At 38.8% G+C, this 18,738-nt stretch overlaps 1 protein-coding gene across 1 annotated transcript; it reads left to right on the top strand.

The window, feature by feature from the left end:
* Positions 1–7,027: 7,027 nt before the first annotated feature.
* On the top strand, positions 7,028–13,781 carry LOC143030686 (uncharacterized). Its single transcript, XM_076193869.1, has 2 exons — positions 7,028–7,183; positions 11,220–13,781. The coding sequence occupies exon 2, from the start codon at positions 11,321–11,323 to the stop codon at positions 12,152–12,154; it is 834 nt and encodes a 277-aa protein (XP_076049984.1). The 5' UTR covers positions 7,028–7,183; positions 11,220–11,320; the 3' UTR covers positions 12,155–13,781.
* The last annotated feature ends 4,957 nt before the right edge of the window (positions 13,782–18,738 follow it).

Raw genomic sequence — 18,738 nt, 5'->3', positions numbered from 1 at the left:
CGCATGCGTCATGACGTCATGGGCAGAGATTGATAGATAAGAAAAATAAACAAAAAGATAAAAAGATAAAAAATAAATAATGAAGAAAAGAGAGAAAAACAGAAAGAGAAAGAATTAAATCATTTTGAATTTTGAATCGTTTGTCGTCTTCGGGTTTGTTGTTGTTGTTGTTGTTGTCGTTCCCTAGACTGTCTGTCCGAGCAGTCCCGTCTCCCCAAGGAAGGCCACAGCCGAGACTGGGTTTTCCCACAAATCATTTATAGAGTGTATGTTGTGTTGTTTGCGTGCATGATTGTGTATAATGCAGTCTTCCATTATGTGTTGTATGGTATGGGGTGAAGTGTTACATCCTGGGCAGCTGTTCACAACACGGTCGTCCAGCCTCCTCTGGTAGCTTAGAAGTGCTGGGTGGTGACCGCATCGCAGTCTGGCCAAGTGGACTCTGTCCTTACGTGGGAGAGAGGATTCAGAAGGGTGGATATCAGGGGGTCTGGCATGCAGCAGTGTGTTGTCTTTCAGTGTGTTAATGGAGCGGTGAGTGATATGATTATGAATATGTTTCCGGAGGCTGGTATTTGGTGGTTGTGGAGGAAGAGAAGAGAGTATCTGTGTGTAATAAAGGTCTTTGGGTGTAGTTTTAATGTTTCTTGGTGTGTGTGGGTGTTCTGCTATGTAGTGTAACGGGTGTGATGTGTTTGTGGTGGCTGCAGCAAGTGTTCGGATTTGTTGTTGTCTTTTGCGGATGCAACGTGACGTCATGGGCAGCGATTAATAGATAAAAAAGATAAATAAATAAATAATTTATAAGATAACAAAGATAAATAACAAAATAACAAACAAGGATAGAGAGAAACAAAATGAGGAGAAAGAATTAATTTTGAATTTTATAATCGTCTTCGATTTTGTTGTCTTTTGCGCATGCACCGTGACGTCATGAACAGAGACTGGTGAATAAAAAAGTAAAAAAAAAAAAAAAAGATTAAATAACGAAAAAAGACAGAAAGAAATTTAAAGGAAAGTAGAAAGGAAGGAGAAAGAAATTTAAATTTGAAAGATAATTTTAAATTTTTGGTTAATCGTTGGTCGTCTTCGGGTTTCTTTTGAGCATGCGACGTGACGTCATTAGCAGCGATTGATAGATAAAAAATATTAAACAACTAATTGAAAATGATAAAAATTGAATAACTAAGAAAAGAGAGAAAGAGAGAAAGAAAAGAAGGTGAAAGAATTAATTTTGAATTTTAGGTTAATCATTAGTCGCCTTCGAGTTTGTTGTCTTTTGCGCATGCGTCGTGACGTCATTGGTAGAGACTGGTAAATAAAAAAGATAAAAAAATAGAATTTAATAACGAAGAAAGAGAGAAATAAAATAACAAAGAAAGAGAGAAATAAAGAAGGGGAAAGTGTTAGTTAATTTTGAATTTTAGGGTAATCGTTTGTCGTCTTCGCGTTTGTTGTCTCTTCCACATGCGACGTGACGTCATGGGCAGCGATTGATAGATAATGGTAAAATGATAAAACATAAAAATAATAAAACATAAAATTAAATAACAAAGAAAAGAGACAAAGACAGGAAGGAAAGGAGAGAAATAATTATTTTTGAATTTTAGGTTAATCGTTGGTCGTCTTCCGGTTTGTTGTCTTTTGCGCATGCGCCGTGACGTCATGGGCAGAGATTGGTAGATAAAAAAGGATTAGAAAAGAAAATTAAATAACAAAGAAATAGATTGATAGATAAAAAAGATGAAACATAGAATTAAATAACAAAGAGAAAGAAAAGAAGGAGAAATAATTATTTTTGAATTTTAGCTTAATCGCTTGTCTTTTGCGCATGCGCCGTGACGTCATTGGCAGAGATTGGTAGATAATAATAAAAAAAAAAAATAGATTGATAGATTAAGAAAAATAAAACACAAAATTAGATAATAAAGAAAAGAGAGAAAGAAAGAAAGGAAAAAGAATTAATTATCGTTGGTCGTCTTCGGGCTTGTTGTCTTTTGCGCATGCGTCGTGACGTTATGGGCAGAGATTGGTAGATAAAAAAATAACGAAGAAAAGAGAGAAAGAGAGAAAGAAAAGGAGAAAGAATTAATTTTGAAAGAATTAATCGCTAGCCGTCTTTGGGTTGTCTTTTGCGCACCGGCCGTGACGTCATGGGCAGAAATTGATAGATAAAGAAAAAAAAAAAAGATAGAAAAAAAAAAGAAAATCAAATAACGAAGACATAGATTAATAGATAAGATAAAATGAAATATAAAATTAAATAACAAAGAAAAGAGAGAAAGAAAAGAGGGAGAAAGAATTAATTTTGAAAGAATTAATCGTTAGCCGTCCTTGGGTTTGTTGTCTTTTGCGCACCCACCGTGACGTCATGGGCAGAAATTGGTAGATAAAAAATAAATAAATAAATAAATAAATAAATAAATAACGAAGACACCGTTTAATAGATAAAAAAAAATGAAACATAAAACTAAATAACAAAGAAAAGAGCGAAAGAAAAGAGGGAGAAAGAATTAATTATGAAAGAATGAATCATTGGTCTTCTTCGGCAATGGCAGGGCTTACAAGCACCGCTCATAAAAGAAAATTGGTGAGTACTGTTCACTTTCCGTGCTCGACGCTAACCGAGTACGGACCTACACTTGGAACTTTTTTAGAAAGGTTGTCGAGAGTCACTGCTAAGGTCTTTAACCCCTGGAAACCTCTCGACCAGTGAAGCCGCACACTTGCTGCATAAAAGCGGCGGTTTTAAGGAATACCCCTGACTGAGCGGAACGACAGAGAATGACGTGGCGACTCTACGTATGGTCTTGGCATTGACAGTAAATGAAGATGACATAGATGATAATGAAGGGAGGAGAATACTGTTGAAAGTTATTGGTACATGGGAGCTTAGAAAAGCGCTTAACTGTTTATTGTTCTTCAAAGGTATAATGCACATGACACACATAAGTTTAAGTTAAGACAAAAAAAAAAAAAAAAAATTAAGAACACTTTTGGTAAATTCAGATTGATTGATGAAGATTTTACCATTACTTTGTGCAATTTTCACACCTAGAAAATAGCTCAATTCTCCTAAGTCCTTCATCAAGTAACGCTCACTCAGCGAATACTTAATCTCAGTAATAGTATCAAAGGACTTACAAGCTAAAATGACACCATCAAGATATACGGCAATTATACACAAATCATTATCATACATGCGAGTGTAAACACATGAATCACTAGGACTTTGTTCAAAATTCAAGTCTTTAAGAAATTTGTCCAAATTCTCATTCCAACATTTGAGGCCGTAAAAGGTCTTGTTTAGCTTGCCTCTTCTTTCCCACACTCATGAAGAGATTCGGATCGAGTGAAGTAAATATCTTCACGCAGTTCTCCATTGACATACAGGAGGGATACAAGGGAACCTACTACAATGGATGGAGGACTTCCTGATTGGTAGAAAGATGAGAGTAGTGCTCGGAGAAAAATATTCAGGTTGGAAGGAGGTGATCAGTGGAGTACCGCAAGGATCTGTACTAGCTCCAATAATGTTTGCTATTTATGTGAATGACATGGACAAGGATGTGCAATGTTACATGAGCTCCTTTGCAGACGACGCTAAATTGTCAAGGAAAGCAAAAACCTATACTGATTGCGAAGACCTGAATGAGGTATGGAACTGGAGTCAGAAATGTGAGATGGACTTCGATACTAAGAAGTGTAGCCTAATGGAGTTTGGAAAAAAGTAAAAATAGAATATCAGGACAATATGAAATTGGAATAAGGAGGTAAAGAAAGTGGGATCTGTAAAAGATTTGGGAGTAATTATATCAAACGACTTGTCTTATGATAAACAAATAAACAAAATTGTCGGAGAATCCCATAACTTGCTGATCAATAGAAGTAGCCTTTACATATTTGGACTAAGAAATTATCAACCCCTTCCATACGGTGCCGCACACGTAGGCGTCATGGACTTAGATCTCGGTGGCAGCAGCCAATGCCAGCCGTACGACGTGTCATAATAATACTCGCATCATAAAATATAGTCACCGCTTATATCGATCGTTCTCTCTTCACCCGTGAATTTTGATAACCATAGAAAATGCGATTACAAAAGAATTAGAAAGAATGTCATTATGGAGGGGCGACTACAATAAATATAATCAAGACGCCGATATGGCAGCCTCGTGAATACACTCGCTCCCCATGACGCCTACGTGTGCGGCACCGTATGGAAGGGGTTGAGAAATACTAGTTATACTGATAAGGCCTAGACTAGATTATGCGGCGACATTTTGGTCTGCCAGTACCAAAAAGAATATAGAAAAAATAGAAAGAATCCAGAGAGCAGCCACAAAAATGGCTCCTGCAGTCTCAAACTTGTCATATGAAGAGAGACGGGCTAAATTGGAGTTACCAACTCTGGGGCAAAGAAGAGGGAGAGAGAGGCGACCTACTGACCACCTTTAGAATCATGAAGGGCACAGAAATACTTGGGACGAGAGAAACACAAAATGACATGGAAAGGAACTTAAAAGATAGAGTCATAAAAGAAATCTGAAGTAGAACAGTTTTCCACACAGACTGGTGGACACTTGGAACAAACTGGACGAAAAAATAGTGTGTGCAAAAACCATTCATGAATTTAAGAGCAAACTAGACACTGCGAGATACAAAGGCGGGGCACTATGAGCGTAGCTCCCCTTCTCGAAAAATCCAACTTGGTAAAACTAGGTAAACACACACACACACACACACACACACACACACACACACACACACACACACACACACACACACTCACTCACATATATGTGTGTGTGTGTGTGTGTGTGTGTGTGTGTGTGTGTGTGTGTTTACTTAGTATTTCACGGGAAGAGAGCTATGCTCGTAGTGACCCGCTTTTGTATCTTTCAGTACACAGTTTGTTCTTAAAGTCATGTATAGTTTTAGCACTCACTGTTTTCCCATTCAGTTTGTTCCAGATATCTATCACTCTGTGAGGGAAGCTATTCTTTTTCAGGTCTCTTCTGTAACTGTCCTTCTTAAGTTTCTTCTCGTGTCCTCTTGTTTTCCTTCTCTCCCATTTTTTTGCAACTGTATGGTCATACTTGGCTAGCACATTAAGTAATTCTAAAGATTTCCTCGATTGGCGGATTCAACCCCTTCTCTGGGCAATATTTTGACATGCTGTATAGAGAAGTATATCAATAACTGCTCTAATGCAACTCCGATTTTCCACCACTGTCTTGGCATGCCCGGCATTAGTGGCTTGGTAAATCGTTGCCCCTGTAACTTTCTGCAATTTGAATTCTCCCCAAGCTTGCATCGCAAATTCATGACAAACTGAAGTATCAAATTCTTGAATCCGTTGTGGGTGAATGATTGTTCAGCTCGACCAAGATGGGAAGTTGTAAAATGACGATACGCAAAACAGTAAACTGCACCTTTGACCGCGGAACATTCAAGCCAAGAATATTGTTGGTGCCATCGTTTATTTAATAATCTTGTCTGACCACCTTGCATGTGTGAAGGATATTTCTTCAAATCAGGACAGGTAGGCCCACTATCTGGCACCAGGCTGGTGTCGTTTGGCCCTGGAGGATGTCTTGTGTTTTTTTGGGTACTGTCACCATCCACATTCTCTTCCAACTCCGGATTTTCAGTAGAACTAGAAGTACATGGTTCTTGATCGTCGTCATTAAGTTGTTGCCTCTTGTGGGGAATAAGGAAGCGATCCATGACCTATACAGAAAAATAGAACACATGATTAACCCATTAAACTCCGATGACAAGATGTCTTGTCATTTGGTCAAATAAAACAAAAAATCATAAAACACCAAAATGTTTGATGAAACACCAGAAAAATATGACGTCAGTCCTCGCTTCGCTGCGAGCGAAGCGAGGATTGACGTCATATTTTTTCTGGTGTTTCATCAAACATTTTGGTGTTTTATGATTTTTTGTTTTATTTGACCAAATGACAAGACATCTTGTCATCGGAGTTAAATGGGTTAAGTACTATAGGACCTGAGAGCAATTAACAAAAGACGCTCTTGATCTGACCATAGCTTGACTTACTGCCTGTGTCAACTTGGACACAGGTGTGCGATCAAAGGAAGGGCGAAGAAAGCACGTGCATGGCCGACGACTAAGGCCTTAAGCACACTGGCGACTTTTGTAGAGCCACAAGTGGCTGCGTTTTGTGGCGGGGATATGTTCTCCCATAGGTTCCCATTGTTTTCAAGCTTTGCCGATCACATTCATATTGGCACCATCTCAAATATGACAGAAAAAACAAACAAACAAACGTGGGTAGAGGATAAGAATGAGTGCGAAGAAAAGTTTAAGAATAGTTAAAGAACTATGATGAAGTTTGGAGTGTGACAGAGAGGTCAAATGTAATATAACTTGGGTGCGTCGAGTATATATATATATATATATATATATATATATATATATATATATATATATATATATATATATATATATATATATAACGTAGAAACCACTGTTGGAGTAGAAAAGACTGGAAACGGGGAATCTATATATTTCGATTGCAAACTGAGATTTTGACAAATGTGTGATTACATTTTTCACCTGTAATATATATATATATATATATGTATATATATATATATATATATATATATATATATATACATACATTTCTTGTTAAATAACACAGCAACGGATCTAATTCATAAGAACAATAATAACATTAATCATTATAAAATCAATAAATTCTCCAAAACATATATATTCGACCTCAATATCGTTCATTTGTAATATTCCGTTATTTCACTATTTACAGCTTTCCCTTCGTCTGCCGCAAATATACAGTAGGCCTTATCTATGAAACACAATTGACCGGTTTATTTGAAGTGGATGTAAATAAATAGCCCCATTAAAACGCCCACTCTGATTTTTCCAGCTAAGTGGTTTAGATTAAGAAAAACGGTGATCATTGGAAAAATACAGACCGCAAGAAGAAAATAAATTGGTAATGAATTAATCATCGTTCCCACGAGGACAAAATTCAAAAATAGTAGTCACTCCTTCATAAATCTAAGTTTTCTCTATTTCCACTTCGGTGTAAACAAATGTAAATAAAGACTATTTGGGCATCACGAGAGTTGCACGGCTCCTTGAGATTTTGTAAATATATTTGGGATCCGGAAGTATCACGCACTTAGTAAGTAAAGAGGAAGACAGATAGTAAATAAGTTATTTGTAGGCGCTGAGCAACTGGGCAATGATGTTATAATTATTCTTTGCCCCGAGAATTAGTCTAACATGATTGTAGCAATTGTAAGACGTTTTGGTATCGCTTTTGGTAACACTGTAGGTCATCAGCGGGATCCAAACGTTGTGATGAAATGAGCGAAAGATTCTACAACTTGTGTGGGGGAAGTTGTAAGAGAATCATTTTTGGGTCTAGGTTTTGTTGCAATGAAAACAGTGTCACAGATAATAAATCATTCCCATAATCTTAGGTATACTTTACATAATATTGTTAGACTTGGGTGTAGTTTCCATAGTATTGTACAGTTTCGGAATAGTGCATTTGGTGATTCGAGTGACTGAGTTTGTAACTCATCGCTTAACCAAACCCATCAGATCCTAACCTAGAGTTTTCATACATATATTTGATTTGCAAGAATATTAAAAACATTTAATACTAATAAAGGTTAAAGAATTATTTTGAATTAGGTGAATCATGGCATTCAACATATTCATTGTTATGTAATGTTATTCTCAATATACCTTTGGGTAGATGACAAGTGTGCAGAATAATCTGTGCACAAAATGCCCCTCTTAATATATTTTTATTCTTATATTCAATGTAAAAAGTAAATAAGAACATAAGAAATAAAGGAGACTGCAAAAGACCATAAGGCCTACACTAGGCAGCTCCGTATCCATCACCACCTGTCATCCCCATCCATAAAGTTGTCTAATCGTTTTTTAAAACAACTGATAGTATCAGCACTTACTACGTGGTTACTAAGTTTATTCCATTCATCGACCACCCTATTTGTAAACCAATTCTTGCCTATTTCCTTCTTAAATCTAAATTTGTCCAGTTTATACCCATTACTGCGAGTCCTGCCCTGTTGTTTTATTATGATGACCTTGTTTGTACCACCCTTGTTATAGCCTTTGATCCACTTGAACACTTCTATTAGATCACCCCGCACTCTGCGTTTTTCCAGAGAGTGTAAGTGTAGGTGCCTAAGCCTCTCTTCGTAAGGCAAATTTCTGAGTCCTTGTATCATTTTGGTCATTCTTCTCTGTACTGATTCTAGTGAATCAAATAATGATGAATAGAAATATGTGCCATGAAAGCATATTTCCCTTCTTTGGCAGGACAAGGATAACCATCAAGGATAACCATCAGAAAGGCTATCCATAGTTTCTGCAGAGTATTATAATGAACCAAACAGAAAGGAATCTAATTGTATGTAAGATATGTAGTGTTTTCCCATTAGACTAATCATTGATCCCATGAAATTGAAACTGTCCCAGATGTATTCACTACACAGAAGACGTCATACCCATAGATTACAAAAGGTAGTATTATAATGACCCAAATAAAAAAGAATACATATGTGAGACACACACTGCTCTCTTATAGGAGTAATTTTAGATTCTATATACTGAGAAAAGAATGGTAGCCTGTACACTGAATTTCCTCAGGGTGCATTTTTATGAAATGATATACAAAAATCCACACACTAGAGAAACATTTCCTTTGTATCTTGTGTGATGCAGCTCTCCTAAGGTATACATATATATATACCAATGGCTTTGTTCCCTGTACAAGGGAGGTAGCCAAAGTCAAAGGCACAAATCCACTCCCACCCATTTCATCTCCACATACTTCACTCCCATTCCCCACCCCTCCCTCCCTCCCCCTTTTCTTGGCTCCTCCTGGATGATGGGTCATCCCTTCATCTTGCCCACTGCCCTGGGTCAGATGCAATGTAGCAAGGCACAGCACAGGCCACTTCATTTAATAGCCAACCCCCCTCTCCATCCCCTCAAAAGATGGGGAGAAAATCCCTTCAGGCTGCATCAAAATATTATTCACACATACTCCCTCCCCTCTCCCCCACCCACCCCCTTCCATGCATCACATCATCATCCATACACAACCATTCTCCACTTACCCTGTTTTCTGTCTTCTCCCTTCCTTCCTTCCTTCCTCAACAGACATTTCCCAATGCCCCTTTTTACCCCATCTCATCCATGGTCACCCCCTTGTGTTCACTCCCTCCATCTCTGCCTTCCATACCTCTTTTACTAATCTAACTTCACTCATTTTTTGATGTGTCCAAACCATCCCAACACTCTTTCATCAACCCTGTCTCCCAACTTCCTTTCCACCCCCACTCTCTTCACCTCCTCATTTTTCATTCTATCCAGCCTAGTAACCCCTATTGTACTTCTCAGGCATTTCATCTCAGACACATTTAAACTCTTCCTCTCTTCTGTTCCATGTTTCTGTCCCATACAGTGCCATTGGCACATTCACTTCTTCATACAATCTGCTCTTAGCATCCATTCTGAAATGTCTATTTCTCACTACACTTTTCAATCACCTAAGGCATTTACTTGCTTCTCTCAATTTACACTCTACCTCCACCTACACTTCTCCCTTTCACGCTACATTTGCACCCAAGTATCTTAAGTTATCCACTTCCTCCAGTCTCTCTCCCTTAATACTCACTTCCAATTGGCTGCCATCCTCTCCCCTTGTACATCTCATCACCTTACTTTTACCCACATTTATCTTCAACTTCCTTCTTTTGCATGCCTTCTCAAACTCCGTCACTAACTTCCTTAATCCCCCCTCTGACCCTGCCACAAGTGAACTGTTGTCAGTAAACAACTTGCTTATTTCCCGTTTTTCTCTATTTTCTTTAACCATCTCCAATCCCCTGCCCATTACCCTTGTGTTTACCTTTCACACCACCCTTTCAATTTATAAATTGAACAGCCAAGGTGACATAACACATCCCAGATGAAGTCCCACCTTTACTTCAAACCATTCACTCTTTCTCCATTTCTAATTCTAACACAGGCTCTACTACTCTTATAAAAACTCTTGACTGCTCTTAACAGCTTTCCTCCTATCCCATATATCTGCAATACCTCCCACAGTGCCTTCCTGTCTACCCTGTCAGCCTTCTCCAAATCCATTAAAAAAAAAAAAAAAAAATCCTTACCTTTTCCTACAGCTTTCTCATATACCTGCCTTACCACAAAAATCTGATCCACACAACCTCTACCTGTCCTAAACCCTCACTGCTCCTCACCAATTACTCCCTCTGTTTCTCTCCTAATCCTCTCAATCAAAACACTCCCATAAGCCTTCCCAACTACACTCAACAACCTGATCCCTCTGAAACCACTACACTCACACTTGTCCCCTTTTCCCTTGTAAAGTGGAACTATACAGGCACTCCTCCAGTTCTCTAGCACTCTACCCTCTTTTAGACAAACATTAAACCTCATCAGCCAGTCCACCATCAATGTACCTCCCTTTTTTAGACAATCTGCATGACACCCATCCAACCCAGGTGCCTTACCTGCACTCATCATTTTAATAACTTCTTTCAACTCATCTTTCCTTATTTCTCTTCCATTTTCCTCATTCATTACTGTCATTTTCTCAGCACTTCCCACTGCAACTACCTTTCACTCCCTATCCTTCTTCACATTTGGCAACTCCATAAAATACTCTGCCCATCTTCCTCTTACTGTTGTCTCTTCCAGTATCATCTCTCCACCTGCACCTTTTACCTTTTCTTCTCTACTTGATTCTCCTCCTCTTCCTCTCTTAATTTTTTTTCCAAAACATCATTTTATTACTTTCAAAATTTACTGTCATACTCTTACCCCATTTCACATCTACTCTCCTGTTTGCCTCCTGTACCCTATGCTTTACTTCTCTTTTCTTTGTACCTGTCATATGATTCTCTCATCCTATTTTGTGACCAATCTGTGAATGCTCATTTCTTCTCTTCTGCAACCTTCTTTGCTTCATCTTCCCACCACTCACTACCCTTCCTTCTATTTCCTCTCACCCTCCTTGTTCCATACACCATCTTTGCACACCTTGACTCCTAGCTTGAAACATCCCAAGATATAGTAATGTGAAAACATTTTAATGAACCACAGAGGAGAGGAACCTTACATTGTGATCTGTACTATTTATCTTTCAGAGTGAAGGGTAGTGTGAAACAACATATGATGTCCCATACAAAAGATACACTGTGATGTGTATGATGCAGCTTTTTCAGAGAAAGGTCATCTCAAGAAGCATATGATGACCTATGCAGGAGAGAAACCTTTACATTGTGACCTGTGCAATGCAGCTTTCTCACAAAAGGATAATCTGAAGAGCCATATGCTTATACATGACCTGTGCTATATATCTTTCAAAGTAAAGGGTAGTGTGGAACAGCATACAAAGTGCCACACAAAAGAGAAGCCTTTTCACTGTGACCAACGCAATGCAGCTTTCCCAGTAAAGACTATGCTCAAGCAGCACATGGTGACCCACACGGAAGAAAAACCTTTTGTGTGTGGAGTTTGCGATGCAGTTTTCAAATTGAAAGGTAATCTGAAGAAGCATATGTTAACACATACTGGAGAAAAGCCTTTTCCTTGTAACCTGTGCAATGCAGCTTTCTCACAGAAGGGTAGTCTGGATCGGCACATGATGACCCACACAGGAGTGAAGCCCTTTCAGTGCAACCTGTGTGATGCCACTTTCTCACTTACGGGTGGTCTGAAGCAGCATATGATGACCCACACAGGAGATAAACCTTTCGTATGCGGAGTTTGTGATGCATCTTTCAAGCGCAAAGGTACTCTAAAGCAGCATATATTTACACATACTGGAGAAAAGCCTTTTCATTGTGACCTGTGTGATATAGCTTTTGCAAGGAAATTTCATCTGGATGATCATATGAAGAGACACACAGAAGCAAAACCTTTTCAGTGCAACCTATGTGATGCAGTTTTCTCTCGAAAGAGTCAACTAAAGGAGCATATATTTACACATACCAGACAAAAGCCTTTTCTTTGTCATCTGTGCGATGCTGCTTATTCAATAAAGGGTAGTCTGAAGATGCACATGAAGACCCACACTTAAAAGTCATCTGATGTAGCATGTAAATGCATATTGGAGAAAAGCCTCACCAGTTTGACCTGTACAATGCAGCTCTCTCGCTAAAGGGCAGTCTCAAGCAACATATGATGACCCACAGAGGAGCAAAACCTTTTCAGTGCAACCTGTGTGATGCTGCTTTCTCATGAAGTGATACTCTGAAGCAGCATATGGGGACCTGCATAGGAGAAAAGGAAAAAAAAAAAAAAAAAAACACTGGCATGTACACCGCAGTTTTCTGAAAAGAAGTGTCACCTCTGTAAGCATATGATGACCCAAACAAGTGAAGATGAATAAGGTATATTTACACTTGACATATATGTGTGTACCTTATCTTCTTAAATGCATATGCAGAAGAGGACAGGATGGTGGTGAGTGCTATTACAGAAAATGGGTCATGTGAAAAATGCTATCAAGACATATTAGTAGTACTAGCAGTGTTGAAGGAGTAAATAAGAAAATAGACACATAGAATAGCCACAAGAGTTATGCCACGTAGTTAAAGATGGACTCCAGGAGGTGAGAGAGTAGATCAAAGAGTATGCCAGAGAATCGTGTGATCATGTATGAATTGAGTCACAAGAAGAATTGCAGCTCGTGAAACAGGTGGAAGAAGTTAGGCGTGAAGTGAAATGCAAGAACCAGGCTGAGGGCCAAGGCCAAGGTGATAGGATTGGTAGCAGATTGAATTATTGCCCTAAGAAGCAAGCAAACAGTGTGGGTTCAGCATCTGGTGTTCTCAAGAATGCCACCTCCAGCATCACGTCAACCCCCTCCTTGGTGACATACACACCCTGTTAACCCATGAGGGTCACCACTGTCCCCACATGCTGAGTTTGATGGGAAAATACCATGGGAAGCATACCATGCTCATTTTGAGCTGCTGTCTGACAGCCAGACCTGGGATCACAAGGAATGAGCAGTGTAATAGAACCTTCGATATGACCCTAAGCAGTTAAGGAAGAGGCCAGTCTGGAATTTGGACTATATCACAGGAGATTGATGGCACAAGATTTGGATTGCCTCTACTGTTTTGTTTTGTTTATTTATTATATTTTTTGTGCACGAGTTGTATTATTTTTTAAACAAGTTAGGTAAGGATAAAGGATCACAATTTGTAAGTTATTCTTGAGTTGTAACAGGTCGATTGCTTTGTACAGAGGGGCAAGTGTTACAAATTAGGGGTTATGATTAATCAAGCATATACCTTACATAGCTGTATGTGTAGTTAGTTGGGGGTACATATTATATGTGTTGTTCGATCAAGAAAATTTTCATTTGTCTGGCCTCATGGAGTCAATTTCTTGGTTGCATTGACTTGTATACACTTGTATACATCCATACGCACCCTCTTCTTCCCTCTTTGTTAGTAAATTAACATTGAAATTGTTGTATTATCATGTGAGTGGTTCCCTTCACTAAGGAAATCGTGAGTGTAAATTTTATGTTACATAGTATAAAGTGATTAGAGGAGAAATACAAGTGTTGAAGGAAATGCATAGAATTTTGTTTTACCTTCTTATGATAGTGCTTGTACAGGTTTATATGGAACTATCTTGTCTGTGGTAATATTGTGTAGTGAGGCAGGGATTTTGTGTAGTGTTAAACAGAAATACAGATAGAATGAAAATATTGCTTATTATTTTCCCTTTAATTACTCGTCTGATTTGTAACTACTCATGTCCGGGACATATCAGAGCTCAGTACAGTTATGTAGAGAAATTGAAATTGTAACAACACACACACACATACACACGACTTTAAGAAAAAACTGGATGCGGAAAGATACGATAGTGGGTCACTATGAGCATAGCTCTCTTCCTGCAAAATACAACTAGGTAAATATACACACACATATATATAAATATATATACCTAACATTCTCCTGAACTTGTCAACTATGTTCACTCTAGAACATGAACAGTACATAAAAATGAGTGGTCAAATTATGCTAGAGGTACACTAAGATTTATTCAAATAAGTGCATAAATTTCACAAAAATTGTGACATATAGAAAAATACAGACCACAACAAGAAAACAAATCAGTAGTAAAATAATCATTGTTCTCATAACTATGAAATTCAGAAATAGTCATTGCTAAAATCATGTGGTAAAGTTTTCTCTAGATGTAGGGTATTTGTGTGTAAACAAATGTGAATTGAAAATCCTGTGGTTATCATGAAGGTTACAAGGATCCTTGAGATTTTTGAGATATACCTCGGATCCAGAAGAGTCATGCAATTTGTAAGTACAGAATGAAAACACCTAGTTACTTGTAGGCACTCGCCAACCAGGCAATTATTGTTTGCTCTTATGGTTAGTCCAACATGACTGTAGCAATTGTAAGACATTTTTGGATTCATTAGTTGTTATGCTGTAGGTCATAAACAAGTCCCAAGCATTGGTATTAAGACAAGTGAAATATAACTTGTGGATCTTGTTTGACATTAGGTTATAGTGAAAAAAGTGTCCTAGAAAAGAAATTACTCCCATAATCTTAAGACACAGTTGATATGTTATTGTAAATTTTCAGAATAGTTGTGCATTTGGTGATATGAGAAACAGATTGTACAATTTGCTTTACTAAACCTAATGTAACCTAACCTATTAATTTATTGAGCATTAATGATTTGCTAAGAATATTAAAAACATCTGATACTAATAAAGATTTAAGAAATATTTTTAATTCAGGGAATGGGTGTGGGGTTTGCGATGCAGCTTTCAATCACAAAGGTAAAATGAAGCAGCATATATTTACACATACTGGAGAAAAGGCTTTTTGTTGCATCATGCATTGCACCTTTCTCACAAAAGAGTATAATAGAGGCACATATATTTACACACACCAGAGAAAAGACTTTTTGATGTGATCTGTACAATGCAGCTTTCTCACAAAAGAGTCAATTAAAGTGGCATATATTTACACATACTAGAGAAAATCCTTTTCTTTGTGACCTGTGCAATGCAGCTTTCTAAAAAAAAAAAAAGACTTCTAAAGGAGCATATATTTACACATACTGGAGGAAAGCCTTTTTATTGTGACTTATGTCATGCTGCTTTCTCAATAAAGGAGAATCTAAAGATGCATATGAAGAAGACCCACACAGGAGAAAAACCTTTCATATGTAGAGATTGTGACACAACTTCCTTGTACAAAAATTCTCTGAAGAGGCATGTATATATGTTGCAACTTGTGACATGTCATTTTCTCAATAAAGGGGAGTTTAAAGATGCATATGAAGTAGGGTGGCCATTTCCAAACTTCCAAATAGGACACTGCATATCAATGATTATAATATACAGTAATATATATATATATATGATAATAATAATAATAAATGAAAGCGAATAATATTTTCCACTTCTAATGAAACCGACAAAAACAAATACCTGTATTGTTCTACCTGCCCTCCAGTAACCCCAATCCCACCTCCCCAACCACAGCCAACACCCTTACCCACTCCCAATTTCCCTTTGCCCTTACCCCCGATTAGTACTCCCCTTCCTTTGTCCCCGATCTCTCCTTTCCCCCCCTCTGACCCAGATCCTACACCTTCCCCACTACCACCCCAACCTCAACCCCAAACGGCAACATACAACACATACAAAACACACAACATCAACATATTACAACACAACATTGACGGTATTAACACTAAAAAACATGAACTTGAACACTTTCTTAAACAACACAACATACACATTGCAATTTTACAAGAAACAAAATTAAGACACTCACACAAAACACCATCATTTCATAATTACACCACCATCAGACAAGACCGGACTGACGGCAATGGCGGTGGACTCATCACCCTGATCCACCATTCCATCTGTTTTGTGGACACAAGTGCCACAACCAAAATTCTCCTCCCTACCACAGATAACACAACAGAAACCCAATCCATTCGTATCCGCACAGGCAACAATTCAACACTAACAATAGTTAACATGTACATTCCCCCCCAATCATCCCCCACAGTTCCAAACACCTTCAGACCTCAACTCAGCCAACTAACCTCAATCCCCAACCTGATCATGGGTGGTGACTTCAACGCCAAGTCGTCTGCCTGGTTTGTCGACAACCCTGACACAGACAGAGGGCTTGATATACAGACTCAATTCGACTCATTGACTATCATGAACAACACGCATAATCATACACATATCCCATACCAAGCCCTCTACACTCCCTCCTCTCCTGATATCACCTTTTGCTCCCCCTGCCTAACCCTAACAACATCATGGAGAGTGGTCGGAGCCCTTGGCTCTGACCACCTTCCAATCATCATCACCACCAAAACAAGATGCACCCCAGCTGGCCACAGACACACTTACACCAATTACAAGAGAGCTAACTGGGAAGCCTTTACTGAAGAGACAGAACAACATTTTGAAACGCTTAACAGTACACCAATCACAAACATAAACAATGCTGTGCACGCTTTTAATACAATCATACAAAACGCAGACAAGAGATACATCCCTAGAGGCAACAGAAAATCACACAACCCCAACTTCACACCAGAAATCCAAGGCCTCATCAGACAACGTGACACACTTAAACACGATACCCCCACACCTATCCCTCAAAACATAGCAGACCAAATACAAACACTAAACACTGTGATTGCCAATAAAATACATGAACAAAAAACACAAAATTGGCAAAACTTTATCAATACACTTGATCACAAAACAAACACCAGCAAATTGTACAAAACACTCAACAGCATCACACTATCCAACACTAACACTACACGCTCTCACGCAGCAATAATCACAACAACAGATAATCTACCCTCAAACAGACAACAAGCAAACGCTCTCATACGTCATTTTGCACAGACAAGCCATCTTACATCTCACCCTGACGACCGACGCACCATTCGACGTAAGAAAGACTTCCCCACAGACTCAGACTATACACCCTTCATAGACAGTCAGACAAAACTCATAATGCATAATCTCAAGCACTCATCTGCCTGTGGCCCTGATAACATAAGCAACATCCACCTAAAACACATTGGACCACAAGGTATACACGCACTCACAAACATTGCAAACTACAGCTATTCACACAACACTATACCCGACATCTGGAAGCATGGTAAAATAATCACCATTCCAAAACCGAACAAAGACCCAACAATCCCAACATCGCACCGCCCAATCACACTTCTCTGCACCCCCTCTAAAGTCATTGAACGCCTAATACTTAAACTTGTCACACCATATATTCCCCTTGCTGACTCACAACACGGTTTTAGGCCACTACACTCCACAAACACTCTTCTGACAAACCTCACACAAAGAATTTTAGATGGCATCAATTCAGATAGGCCCCACCACAGAACACTTCTTATAACATTGGACATTAGTAAAGCTTTTGATGCTATCCCCCGCCACAACCTAACAAATAAAATATATAACACAGACATGCACAATAACACCAAAAGATGGCTGGCCAATTATCTGGCAGGCAGGAATGCTCATGTGTCATATAATGGCCAATCATCGCACATCAGAAACATTAAGAACGGAGTACCACAGGGCTCAGTTCTATCCCCCACATTATTTAATCTATACATGCATGACTTACCCACGCCAGACACCTCAGAAATACAAATCTCTTCCTACGCAGATGACATAACAATCACATGCACACATCGTAACACAGACAAAGCTGCAGAAATAATCCAGCCTTACCTTGACACACTCAACACATGGTTCATCACAAACAGACTCAAAATAGCTCCAACCAAATCTACAGCAACACTTCTCACCAACTGGACAAAAGAACACAAATACATACCTCATCTCTACATCAACAACACTCTAATACCACACACAAACACACCCAAAATTCTTGGTGTAACATACGATACATCCATGTCTTTCAAACAACACCTCACAAACATAAAAAACAAATGCACACCTAGACTTAACGCACTTAAGTCAATCACTGGAACAACATTTGGACAAAACAAAGAAACTAATATAACAATATACAAACAATGCATACGCTCAGTGATGAATTATGCGAGTCCTGCATGGGCTCCTAATCTCAGTGAGACACACCACAACACCCTTCAAATCATACAAAACAAAGCCCTAAAAACAATTACAGGCTGCACAAATACATCACCTACAGACCATTTACACCATGAAACAAAAGTCCTCAAAGTCAAGGACCACCTCGACATGAGAGGCACACAAACACTTGCTGCAGCCACCACAAACACATCACACCCGCTACACTACATAGCAGAACACCCACACACACCAAGAAACATTAAAACTACACCCAAAGACCTTTATTACGCACAGATACTCTCTTCTCTTCCTCCACAACCACCAAACACCAGCCTCCGGAAACATATTCATAATCATATCACTCACCGCTCCATTAACACACTGAAAGACAACACACTGCTGCATGCCAGACCCCCTGATATCCACCCTTCTGAATCCTCTCTCCCACGAAAGGACAGAGTCCACTTGGCCAGACTGCGATGCGGTCACCACCCAGCACTTCTAAGCTAACAGAAGAGGCTGGACGACCGTG

This window comes from Oratosquilla oratoria, chromosome 12 (assembly GCF_046742065.1).
Source record: "Oratosquilla oratoria isolate Oo_2021 chromosome 12, ASM4674206v1, whole genome shotgun sequence".
NCBI classification, from domain to species: domain Eukaryota; kingdom Metazoa; phylum Arthropoda; class Malacostraca; order Stomatopoda; family Squillidae; genus Oratosquilla; species Oratosquilla oratoria.
Note: the sequence above shows the minus strand (reverse complement) of the source record. Positions and strands in the feature narration are given on the sequence as shown.